General features: G+C 38.4%; 1 protein-coding gene and 1 long non-coding RNA gene across 10 annotated transcripts in view; one reads left to right on the forward strand and one right to left on the reverse strand.

The window, feature by feature from the left end:
• Positions 1-12,730, forward strand: part of CACNA2D2 (calcium voltage-gated channel auxiliary subunit alpha2delta 2) — an 809,616-nt gene that overhangs the window by 789,287 nt on the left and 7,599 nt on the right. For all 3 annotated transcript variants that reach the window (XM_067463620.1, XM_060765787.2, XM_060765788.2), the window contains 10 exons: positions 2,447-2,545; positions 3,537-3,631; positions 4,489-4,536; positions 6,260-6,331; positions 6,990-7,142; positions 8,605-8,657; positions 8,970-9,025; positions 9,816-9,939; positions 11,271-11,380; positions 12,569-12,657. In XM_067463620.1, the coding sequence (XP_067319721.1) occupies positions 2,447-2,545; positions 3,537-3,631; positions 4,489-4,536; positions 6,260-6,331; positions 6,990-7,142; positions 8,605-8,657; positions 8,970-9,025; positions 9,816-9,939; positions 11,271-11,380; positions 12,569-12,657 (899 nt within the window). The remainder of the gene's footprint in view (positions 1-2,446; positions 2,546-3,536; positions 3,632-4,488; positions 4,537-6,259; positions 6,332-6,989; positions 7,143-8,604; positions 8,658-8,969; positions 9,026-9,815; positions 9,940-11,270; positions 11,381-12,568; positions 12,658-12,730) is intronic.
• The window catches only part of LOC132769140 (uncharacterized), a 58,506-nt gene that overhangs the window by 32,589 nt on the left and 13,187 nt on the right, over positions 1-12,730 (reverse strand). For all 7 annotated transcript variants that reach the window (XR_010909167.1, XR_010909164.1, XR_010909165.1 and 4 more), the window contains exon 3: positions 11,246-11,403. This is a non-coding gene — a long non-coding RNA (uncharacterized lncRNA). The remainder of the gene's footprint in view (positions 1-11,245; positions 11,404-12,730) is intronic.

Consider the following 12,730-nt stretch of genomic DNA (forward strand, 5'->3'; position numbering starts at 1 on the left):
ATTAGCATTTTTTTCATGTACAGGGAGTCCCCAAGTTATGAACAAGATAGGTTCTGTAGGTTTGTTAACACACCCCCCCCCCCCCAGTGGTGTTTGTTTTGCTGTCTGTGCTCCTGTTCAGGAGATTTCACCTCATTTTCTATCCCTGTGACAATTGAATTTTGAAAAAAAAATGGCTTGTTGTGGTAACAATGACTGGGGGGTGAAGCTTCAGTGGAGACACCCTTTCCCCATGATAATAACTCTTTCAGGAGTGAATTTCCCTTCCTCAAGGAAGATTTCTCTCACTTCCTGTTGTCTCACCCCATTCTTAACTATGAATCATTTGTAAGTCAGATGTTTGTAATTTGAGGACTGCCTGTATCTATATTTCTACCTGCATCCTACAACATAGTAAAGAAAGATTTTGTAAACAAGTCATCTTGGAGCTTGAAATTATACAATTATTTATTAAAATCAACCATTGTAACATTTACATTACATACAGAAAATTAGAATAGCGAAAGATAATATTAAAAACAAAAATTATAAATAACATTAAGAAATAATCCTAATGAGAAAGATGAATCACTGCTTTCAATTCATTAATGTTCAGCTCTGTTTTGTCAGCAGCATGAATTAAAAACTGTAAATTACTTATTGAACTTTCACTATTATTAACTGCTTATCACACAATTCATAAGCAATCTAAATTAAATTTCATATATGGTGCCTATTTATTATCCTATTGTAAACAAATCATTATATGCACACAGTCCTGCCTAAGCATGCTAAACTTCCTGACAATCAATGACACCTGCCCACCACTGCCAGATTTAGGACCAATGAGGCGCTGTGCTAGTGAAGTTTGAGATCCCTTCCTAGGGCCCTAAAGGAGGTAGACCCAGCAGGCATACACTGACTGCTTTGTGGCACACTCCCATAGACTACAACTCTATCATTATGTCTAGAATCGCTCTGAAACAGGACACCTTCACATTTAGAATTGCACCACATACGCAAAATCCATGGTAAAACATTTTTTTTGGCAGGAAGATGGGCCTTCTGGGAAACAGAGTCCTGTGTTTAAGCACACCTAAGTACGATGGTAAATCTGGCACTGCTGCCCACACTTGCATGTTAAGACCCATCAGCAGACTTGACCACTGATCAGCTATAACTTGCAATTTGTGTGTTCACTTGGAAAATAAAGCATTTACTACTGCTTTAACTCTATATTACACAACAGATGAAACATGTACAAATTGTTTTTCAATATTTTCCATCTTTATTTTCGTTTCTTTTTATTCAATGCCCCCCCCCCCTCTATTGCACCCCACCCTACTATGGTACCTCTGAATCATTACAGCCCCCCCCCCCAAAGAAGCAATATTACTTACTTTGAAAATCACTGGTTAGAGTGTTCAAATTGCTTTTTAGTTATTTAAAGTGTTTATCTAGTGTGCATCACCTTAATTGCTTTAGTGGGTTGAAATGCCTTAAATTAACAAACAAAACAAATAATTTTCTTTCTGCTGGGTGAAATTGTTATTGCTTTTGTGAACTCCTTTATCATTTGGGGACTGCTTACAAAAGTCAGTTTATGGGAGGGAAAGGTATGGTGTGCAAACATTTGTTTTTCTGCCAAACATACATTTACTGCAAATGTTTTTGGAGTAATTAAATTTCTGTATCAAAAGTTTTTGAAAGATCATAGAAAAATGTAGAGTTGAGAGATGGCAAATATGTTCTTGTTTAAAATAAGAAAATCTGCAAGTATTCTTTATATCCCTAGAATGCGGGGATTGCTACCATTAATTTGGCTCTATACAAAAAGACAGGATATTGTGTTTAAAGGCTTACTGCAAAGATTTGATTGGTAATATCTAATCTTTGTAGTGTTTTCTTGCTTTTGGCTTGGTTCCTAAAAAACTTTAACACATGGCAAGTCGTCAATCTTTCCCAGTTGAGAATTCTTCTCTTTTCATTAAGGAGCTCTACTAAGTGGAAGGAAGGAAGGACTTGTCATATATAATGCATGACTTACCATATAAAATACCATACCATATACCATATATTTGCTATCCATGTCATAAATACAGTGCTAGACCCTACTAGAATAGACCCATTGAATCAGTGGGGCTCATCTATGTATGGATTTACAATTCAGCAATTAATTGAATGAGTCTACTTTTTATAGGCTAGCCATTGAATTTATGCCCACGTGATTGGCAGGAAAAATGTCCTTGCTTCTTAGCTTACCAGATATGGTCATAAAAAGCAAGGTGACACTTTTCTACTGTGAACAAGATGAAATGGGGAACAGACACTGGCTTAAAAACAGTCCCCCACAAATCCATCCAGAGATGTAGGTCATTGCCACAAAACCCAGGAAGTGGTTTCTAGCAGTGGTACAGTATTGTTTAGCAAGCAGATGGCAGATGTACTTTTTCTCTTCTCCCTACAGCCAGCTACAGAGGACTGGAGCTGGAAAACAATACGATTGGGATCCTTGTTAGCACAGCTGTTGAGCTCAACTTTGGTGAGAGGCACCTGAAACCAGCAGGTAAGAATATCTGGAGTTTGTCTTTAATAGAGACTTCATAGCTTTGTGTTTCTGTCTTGACATCATAATTTAATCTGGGATTCTGGGGCTCTGAAACCATTTATAGCTTTGACAAATCTACTTGTGATATAAACCAGAATCCTGTTTGTTAGTCCCAATTACAGTAGACTCATTGACTAAATCTTTGCATGGAGAATGAAAACAGAAGTAAATTTCATTAATTCAACAGCTTTACTCACAAGAGATCTAATAATAGGATTCTGGCCAATCATTCCATTTGATAAAACTCCATTGCAATCACTTAAAATTTCAGTTAAGCACTTAGAAATAAAGTTGAGGATCCAGAGAAAAGGGGCAAAGTTACCCGGGGAATATAAACACAAGAAATGTAAGAGTTTTAGATGTCAACAATTTTCAGTGTCTCATTCACTACAGTAATAGAAATTTGGGGGCTGAAAAAGATCTCCTTCCCCAGTAGTTACGATCCTGGATAAATTTTCTGGATTGCTCTAGAGCAGGGGTCCTCAACCTAAGGCCCGGGGGCCAGATACGGCCATCCAAGGTCATTTACCCGACACTCACTCAGGGTCAACCTAAGTCTGAAATGACTTGAAAGCACACAACAACAACAACAACAACAACAACAATCTTATCTCATCAGCCAAAACCAAGCCCACACTTCCTACTGAAATACTATTAAGTTTATATTTGTTAAAATTGTTCTTCATTTTAATTATTATATTGTTTTTAAGTGTTTTTGCACTAAAAATAAGATATGTACAGTGTGCATAGGAATTCATTCATGTCTTTTTCAAATTATAATCCGGCCCTCCAACAGTTTGAGGGGCTGTGACCTGGCCCTCTGTTTAAAAAGTTTGAGGGCCCCTGCTCTAGAGTCTCTAATCTAACTTTGCTTAGGATCCCAGGTTTTGTTTTTGTTTCAGACAGACAGGCAAGCACATCTTTAACATAAATGTCTCTTTTTCCATAGTGGTTGGAGTGAAACTTGACTTGGAGGCCTGGGCGGAAAAATTTAAAGTCCTTGCAAGTAACCGAACAGAAAGGGACCAGCTGGGAACTCGAAGAGTAGGTGGTAGAGAAAATATTCCCGTGTGAAAGATGTTAGAGACTACTATCCTGCAAATGGCGCATAGTTAAAGCAGAATAGCACTCAGAAATCCACATCATATCCCACATATCCTTGATGTGCTGCAGGATGGTAGATTCACAGAGTTGGACGAGACCATATGGGCCACCCAATCCAGTTCCCTGCCATGCAGGCAAAGCACAATCAAAGTAACCCTGACAGATGGCCATCCAGACTCTGTTTAAAAGCCTCCAAAGAAGGAGCTTCCATCACAGTCCAAGGCACAGAATTCCATCACTGATATGTCAGCCTTCCTTTCATGAGATGTATTGATCCCTAAAGGTGTCCATGTTTCATTGTTGCTAAAAAGACACCAACACATCCTAGTATGTAATCATTTTACAGAAAATGAACTAGAAGAGTAAAAAAACAGCTTAATATATTATACTTAGAACCATATCTCTAAGGAAGATATTTTGTAAACAAGTGCCACCACTGTAAAGGCTGTGCTCTTGGTAGTCACTAACTTACCATCTCAAGTCTGTGAAGCACAGAACAGGGCTTCAAAATAACTCTTCTAGTACATAAAAGAGTTCAAACTTCTTTGTCCAAAACCATGTAGGATTTAATAATTCATCATCAGTGTGAACTAACAGGAAGCCAGTGAATAAGTTTTACCACCAGAAAGGTATGTTCCACTCTGTAATTTCCAGTTAAGAATCTAACAGTGGCCACCATACTCTCAAACAATTGCTATTTCTGAATAGTTTTTAAGAGCTGTCTCACATAAAACTCATTTGAGCAATTTAGTTTTAGAAGTTTCTTGCTTTGATTCCCTATTTTCTTTGGTTTACAGTGTGATCCCTCCACTGGCTGTGAGATGGACTGTGAGGCTAATTACAAGGTAACTAAGGGACTTTCAACTCAACAGTTATTACACCCTAAACTGAACCCTATCATAACAACAACTTGAGTTTAGAGTTTTAAAAAATAAACTAACCATTTGGAAAGTAGATTTGATTAAAGCAGTATAATATACCGATACTAGGTTTTATCTCACTGTCTTGGATAAGACATATGACAACCTCATTTTTTAAAAAAAGGTTTCAAAGATACCTCTAAATGTTGTGAAATATGCATCTAGACCCAATGGTTTCACACACGTGATCACACACTTTCTGGTCTTCATTTCTCTGGTTACTATTCAGATACTCATAGTCTACCACTCCTTTGACCATTTCACACATGGAAGTGGCATGGGAATAGAACAAAACCCCAGTTCCTATCATCCCACAGAGGTGACACCCTTCACCTATTAACTAAGCCTGATGAGCTCTACAGTCCAACAACATAGGAAGGTCACATGTTCGTTATCCCTTTAGCAGAAGTTCTTCCACCACAATTGTTGGGTTTGGGTGAGGGGTTGACAGCCAGTTGGTACCAAAGAGAGTCCCTTCACTGCATTCTTCCCAGGCTTTCGCCCTAGTTGAATTGGAAATGCAAGTTGGTGAAAGTACCAAAGCCACTGGATGATGGATGAAACTGCTTTTTGCATTTTGGAGCCATTGATCCATCCAATGCAGTGCTATCAGAAAGGAGAAAAGCAGTCTAGTGGCATCTTTAAAACTAACAGTTTTATTTCTTCTTGCACTTCCTTGGATTTCAATCCACTTCTTCAGATTCATTGATGAAGTACAATATTCAAGCCAAAGATATTTAAGCACATTTACATAGTTTTGACAGTGGGATCAGAATGTAATAGCAAATTGTGATATTAGCCAAAGGTTTCTATAAAATGATGCAAGTCTGTAAAGCAGATTGAGTGTTAGTCTTCAGATATCAAAGCAATGAATTCTGAATACCCAAAAATCTACACTACAACTCACAACAACTTTCTACAGTTTCAAAATGACATCTTTCCCAGTTTGGTAAACCGAGATCTTTTTCTTCAGGCTGGAAAACTCATGGCTGAGATCCTGCACTCATCGATGCACATGTAACTCGTAGTCAGTTCTCTGTAGCTACATCTCCTGCCATTACCAAAAAAAACCTCATTTCATAAGCAGCATGGTCTCCATAATAGACATTTCCTCTTTTTTCGTTGATGAGCAGAACTGTGACAGGCTAATTTCTTGAAGCTGAACACACAGTGACAGTGACCTCCAGGGGTCCTTGCAATCTCTCTACAGCTGATGCTTTTGCACTACAGTATGTCCAGCTACAAGAAAATAGATATATATGCCCCCTTAATCCTCGCTCTAAGTGCTGGGGGTCTGTGCTGCTTACTTGGTGAGATTTGAAAGAACGGAATTCCATCCTACACAATAACCATAAAATTAAATTGTGATGGCATAGGCCTGACTTACACCATTGTAATTAATTAACAGGATTCCGGCACATGAGGTTTGTGCCCATTGTTCTTGAAGTGATACTTCCTTTGTGCAGGATAGTCTGGCAAATATTAGACTGTAGGCCAAGGTTGGGGAACATGTGACCTTCTCAATGTCAGTGGGTTACAACTCCCATCAATCCTAGCCCACAAACCCAATTTGCCTACCTCAGCTGTAGACTAATGCTGCACAGAATTTAGAAACCATCAAAACCCTATCTGATGTTCAATCTTCCAGGATCTCCTTTGTGTGCTCATTGATGACGGGGGCTTTTTGGTGCTCTCCAATCAGGAGGATTACTGGATGCAGGTAAGTTAGCTTTTTTAAAAAAGGAATCTTAAGGATTTAGTTTGTGCTTATGAAGCAGGGCCTCATATAAATTTCAGTTATATTGAGACACCTGCCTTGCAGTTGAGCATTTAAAAAAGCACATCCACATAATTTTCTGTATTTAAAAATGCAATAAATATTTTGTGGCTTTTTAATGTATTTTCCTTGTAATGTATTTTCCTTTGGTTTTTCAAAGGCTGCCCAGAAAATTTCTGACATCAGATGGATTAAGAAGCTATAAATAAAATAATAAATGTGTTTAGTGTTGTTTATTCCTTGTTTTTATTTCTTGTTGGAGACTACAATAGTCTCTCCACATCCATTGCAAAAAATGGAACCCCTGCAAAAGTGGGAAAACCACAAATAAGAAGAAAAAACCCTAAGATGCCACCTCTTTAGGAATCCCCAGGTTCTCCAACACAACTCTATAGTCAATGTCTGGCAGAAGGAGATTAGAGTCGCAATGGAGGACCTAGAGATTATCAGAGAAATCCTCAAGAGTTAAATTGGCAAATATGACAGGCTGGCAATATTATATGATTAGAGGGCAGACAACATAACTACAGGAAGTAATATGGAAGATTATTACAAAGCAATCCTGGTAGCTGTTTCCATGCTTGTGTCTGTGCTTTTCTAGGTAGGCAAGTTCTTCAGCGAAGTAGATGCACACTTGATGTCTGCTCTCTTCAACCATTCGTTTTTCACCAAAAAAGAATCATACGACTTCCAATCTGTCTGTGCCTCAGAAGCTCCAAGCAACACAGGAGGAGCACCACGTGGAGTTTATGTGGTTAGTTGTGGTTCCCATACACTGAAATTTTACTTGAAGTTTAAAAGCACTATAAATTAGAGTGGAATTTGTTTCAGATTGAGGATCAGATACATCCTATACAGGCACAGTTACAACTGAAGGCTTTCGAGAAAACGTCAGTGAGAACAGGAGGTTTATGTGAGTCTCTTTTCTATTATAAACAAAACAGAAGGATCTTTGAAACGATTCCTTCATAGGGTTGTTGTAGACTTTTTCGGGCTGTATGGCCATGGTCTAGAGGCATTCTCTCCTGACGTTTCACCTGCATCTATGGCAAGTATCCTCAGAGGTAGACTCACTACCTCTCTGAGGATGCTTGCCATAGATGCAGGTGAAACGTCAGGAGAGAATGCCTCTAGACCATGACCATACAGCCCGAAAAAACCTACAACAACCCAGTGATTCCGGCCATGAAAGCCTTCCACAATACATTGATACTTTCATAGTTTAGTTCAGATAGAAATTGTTGCATGTTTTATACAATGAGTGGCTACTACAACTTGTGAACTATTCTGGCATGAACCTGAGAATTTTGTTTGCATTTGGAATGGTTGCTAGCATCAGGAATCCCATTGAGATTTTGCAGACTACAGTCTAGTTTGATCTAAAATTTGAAATATGCTATTATAAGAAAATGGGACAAACATTACAACTGGAGGTGATATGGATACTTTTTCCACATAGGAGGCCATCTACAGAGAGAATGTTAGAGTTGCTGCCAATCATTTAAGTAACTTCTCATAAGGAGCTACCCTCCATTTGCCAATGGCACGTTTGTCATGACACAGAACAGGAACAATCCTGTTTGTTCCAATAAGATATTTAATTTTCTGCTATTAGTTTCACTGTGAGCATGGAGACCATGAGAATGTGATATGAAAGATGAATGGCGGCCTGCAAACCAGGGTATATAAATCACTGAGATGTTAGAAGTATCTCATCTTTCTTTAGTAATAGTAGAATTGATGTCTGAAATCCTGAATCTTGGAACATAAGAAATTACAATTGTATTTATTGTTTCTTATATTTGATGTGAGAAATGAAAGTGTGAACTTTGTTTTTCTAATTATTATCTCTAGATATTCTTGCAACCGTTATGGTTGGGTTGTCTTGGCACTCATAAACCTCTTGTTCTCAGTCAGTGATGAGTCACACGATTCCTATTCATGTATAATTCTAGGCCTTTACAAAGGGCAAATACCATCAATAGAAATAGTTTTCCCCTGCAGTATATAAGCAGAGACCATATTTACACCCAGTCAAGATTCAAAAGTGAGGAATTATCAATACATTACAGAATTTCCCAGGCTCTAAGCTTGGTCCTACTTTAGTACATGAGACCTCAATGCATTGAGGTTGTGCTTATAGGGAAATGTTTTCACAAACAAATTGTAACTATTCTGTTAATAACTTCAGTTTATTACTTTTTTTATATATCCAGCCAACAATGGCAGATTTCCTGAATCTAGCCTGGTGGACCTCAGCAGCTGCGTGGTAGGTCCTTTTTTTACAATTTACTATTTGAGAAAAAATGTACAAGAAAACAGGAATATAATACATGGAGCTACTCTGTGGAGTACAATGGAATCATAAAAGCCATATAAGGAGGCATCTTAACGGCGTGTTCTAGAGCTTCAAAGTCAACATTTCAAATATTTTAGTAGACTTCCAGGAGTTCCTAGGCTATTTCTAATATTTTGGCATTAAAAACAGTCATCTTTGTGGGGGTTTTTTTTAAAAAAAATCTTTTAAATCAAAGAAGTTACTCTTCTATAAGCTAACGGCTCTTCCATTTTCTCCCACAAGGTCTCTATTTCAACAGTTCTTGTATGGACTAACTATCAACAGCTGGTTTCAAACAGGTAAACATGTCATCCTGGAAATGATGTGAGATACAACTATAGATTAACTTTATTGTGGAGTAACAAAGGAAATGATACTACCAGGTATTCTTGGATTTGTTCTGAAGCTATTCAACACTAGTGTAGACTCTCTCCCTAAGATCATGTTTTATCTACATGTATCTGAAAACCACTTAGAGTAAATCTAGGAAAGTATATGTATTCTGAGTACTGAAGAATTTAAGGAAGTGATACCAATTAAAGTGTGTTTATGATCAAATCCCCTTCCCAACAGACTTCCAGGGTCTTACCTCTCATTTCCTCTAAGAGTGATCATTTCCACCAGAGCAGGCACTGAACTGTCACTTCAATCTCAATTAGGCTTCAGTTCTAAGCTCACTTACTTAAGAGCACATCCCATTAAACATAATGGGACTTTCTTCATAGTAACCAGATATAGTATGGGCCACCCAGTTATCTTTGTGCATCCAAGAAAGAAGTACCAGCCTTCTCTTTTCTTCAAAGAGCAACCACATTTGGGGATGCAGCTACACCCAGAAGTCTCCAGCTCCCAGAATAAAAGAAATAGTCACCCCTCTCTTCTCACTTATATACCCAAATTTGTTTTTGTTTTCAATCTTGGCTTTGGAAAACTGCAGTCCTGTATATACCCATCTGAGCGTAAGCCCTAGTGAATGCAACAAGGCTTACATGTGAAACAGCATGTACAGAATTATAGTGTTATTCTATTTTAGATAATCAACAAAGAGCAACAAAACATTTCTTATTTCTCTTTCATCTGATTTAACAGACGATGTCACAGCAGAAGGAATGGAGTCCAAGGAGACCAGCTGCATCATGAAGCAGACCCAATACTATTTTAGTACACCTAACAATACTGATATCAACTTCATTGACTGTGGAAATTGCTCTAGGTTAGTGAGAGATGTCCATTGTATTGAGATTTGTGATATCCACCCATAGGTATTCGTATATAGAAAGTGGTTAAGTTTCCCTGGCTCAGGTCCCTTTTTAAAAATACATCCCTCAACCTTCATGAATGTTAGGAGTGCAGCTGCCCTCTGGACAATACTGCCACAACCCACTCTCACACACATATTTGTGGCTGCCCCAAAGACAGGACTAGATGGCCAGATTGAGTTATTATTTGTTTATTTACAAATAGATTAGTGTGGACCCAATGTATTCCAGTTGGCAAAGCTTGAGCAGAAAAAAATACAATAATTGATTGTACTTTGTTTTTTTTAGAGAAGTTGTCAGCATTACTTGTTAGTTTTATATTATTATTATTATTATTATTATTATGTATATTTTCAAACATTTAAAAGTCCAAAATCCTTCCAAATGATCCCTTCAAAAACTACCTATCACGCTGAAAGCATTATTTTGGTGGCATTTCCAACTATTATATCAAGTTGTTAAAAGTGACGCTATTGGCAATATTATGCAACCCATCCTTTGGCCCAGTTTACTTCCAGAGTCTGGACAGTTGCATGTACTTAGAAAGAGAATAAAGCATAGTGTATGTACATAGGAACTATTCATATTTGATGCAGCCCCTCTGCAATTACTACTTGGACATATATTCTTGTCAAGTACCTCACCCTGGAATCATCAACAGAGTAGTCAGACAGTCCAAGCTCAGTCAATTAATTCTCAATAATAACAAACTTTCAGGGAACAAGCTGAAGAGTAGCCAAACACTATTGTGATTCAATCCAGTTACCAAATATCCATCCAACAAAACTGCCCAAAGTTCTAAACAGCATTCACATGTCTCTAGAGCACAGGATCCAGGATGTGGTTTCAAATGTTGCAACCAGCAATCGGGCAGCACACTGCAAAACCTTAAATGATGCTTTCACAGCTGATCTCAATTTATGGCCATCCTCTCAGCAATTCTGACTGAACACCTCAGCTGAGAATTTTCTCTTCTATATTCCAGAAAGGAAGGGACAGTTAACACTTCCTCAACTCGCTCCACCAAACCTTCCTGTGTTTGGCCAGCGAGTTGAGTAGTTGTTGCTTCTAGGTGTGGCTGAGGGAGTTGCTGTTCCTGGCTGGGCTCGAGGTCCTCAGTCAACCCTTCATACATGCTATCCATGACAGTTCTCTTCCCATATGGCCAAATATGACTCCTCCTTTTGCAAACTAAGTAGCGATGATCTGAAAGCAAGTAAAAGTAGTAAAAGTGGTATAACAGCAGCACTTCACCCTTACCTTTTGTTTTTCCCTCCTTCTCCAGGCTATTCTATGCACAAAGACTGGCCAGCACCAATCTTCTGTTTGTTGTCGCAGAAAAGCCAATATGCAGTCAGTGTGAATCCACCAAGCTTCTTCAAGCAGAGATTAAGGGTATCCTTTGGTGTTCAGAACAACTGCATGATAGAAAGAAAATGTCAACATGTTTGACATGACATTTTCATCCCCAAGGAAAAAATACTATGGAAGATTGTCATTAATTGATTTCTTTCCTGTTGTACAATATAAAATGACTAGTCCCAGCTAGTCCCAGAGATATTTCATATGATTACTCTGATTTTTATTTTCTTCATTCCCAAGAGTAGGTGTTAAAAACTACACAGTTTTATTTCCTTAAACATTTTTGTATTCATTTATTATAATAGATTGTAATTTACTTCTAGCACTGACCTTAAATCAATGAAGTGCACCATCTACACATAAGAGGAAGAAATTTTCAAACTTAGGGAAACCTGAGCACTTTGTGCCCTTCATGGGGAAAAGTCCAAAAATGGGGTAACAGAGCGTAGTCAGCAAAGATGGAGAAAAACAGCAACAGAAAACCAGGTAGGAGAATTGGGGTGGAGTACCCCAGAAGCTGTAGGTAGATAGCATACTAAACAGAAGCACAATCTACTGCCTTGTTGCAAGAACCAGTGGCAAGAATTGCATCCTGTGACATCTTGGGGTTTGTAGTTTAGTAGGGCATTGGAGCTCTTCGGCTGAGAATCCTGAATATCCTTATGTGAAAATCCTGCGATATCATAGAAAGGAACCATGACAGTTAAAGTGGAATCATATGCCCATAATTATGTAGTGTGAAATGGCCCATATAAAGAGGTCCTACACAAAGTAGGCAGACTGCAATGCCCTGCCTATAGTTTCATGTTATCCCACCCACTAGCAGCTCTCAAGCTCTGAAAGGGTCTGCTGCTTACCAACAGGAAGGGGAGAAAGGGTGGTGGAAATTTAGATGATGAAGCAGCAAAGCTGTGGTCACAAATGAAAGTCCACCTTCCTTTTTTCTTCCCCTTGGAACATTCTCCAAATTGCCTCCCCTACCACCCAGTATACAGGAGCAACCCCTCCTGAGAATTCAGATGTTGGAGGATGTTTGGGGGAAGCAAAAAATCTGGAAAATTGTCATGATGTTCAAAACAGGAAACACACCATAAATATTACTTAACATTTAAAATGTCAAAATCATATTGAATTCTTTAGCCTAGTTATTTTAAATCACTTTTCTTCAAATGCTCTCTCATGTTTTATTTTATTGGGCCATATTTTCTTAACAACGCAAAGCTCCGCCGGGAGATCGCAATCAATGTGAGCTAGTAGAAAGGCCACGATATCGAAAAGGTCCCCACGTCTGTTTTGACTACAATGCAACAGTAAGTAGAAGACACTCCTGGATACAAGGAGTGCAACGATGCCCCTGAAATGGGCTTATTGGGGGGGGGGGGG

This window comes from Anolis sagrei, chromosome 2, assembly GCF_037176765.1.
Source record: "Anolis sagrei isolate rAnoSag1 chromosome 2, rAnoSag1.mat, whole genome shotgun sequence".
Classification (NCBI taxonomy): Eukaryota; Metazoa; Chordata; class Lepidosauria; order Squamata; family Dactyloidae; genus Anolis; species Anolis sagrei.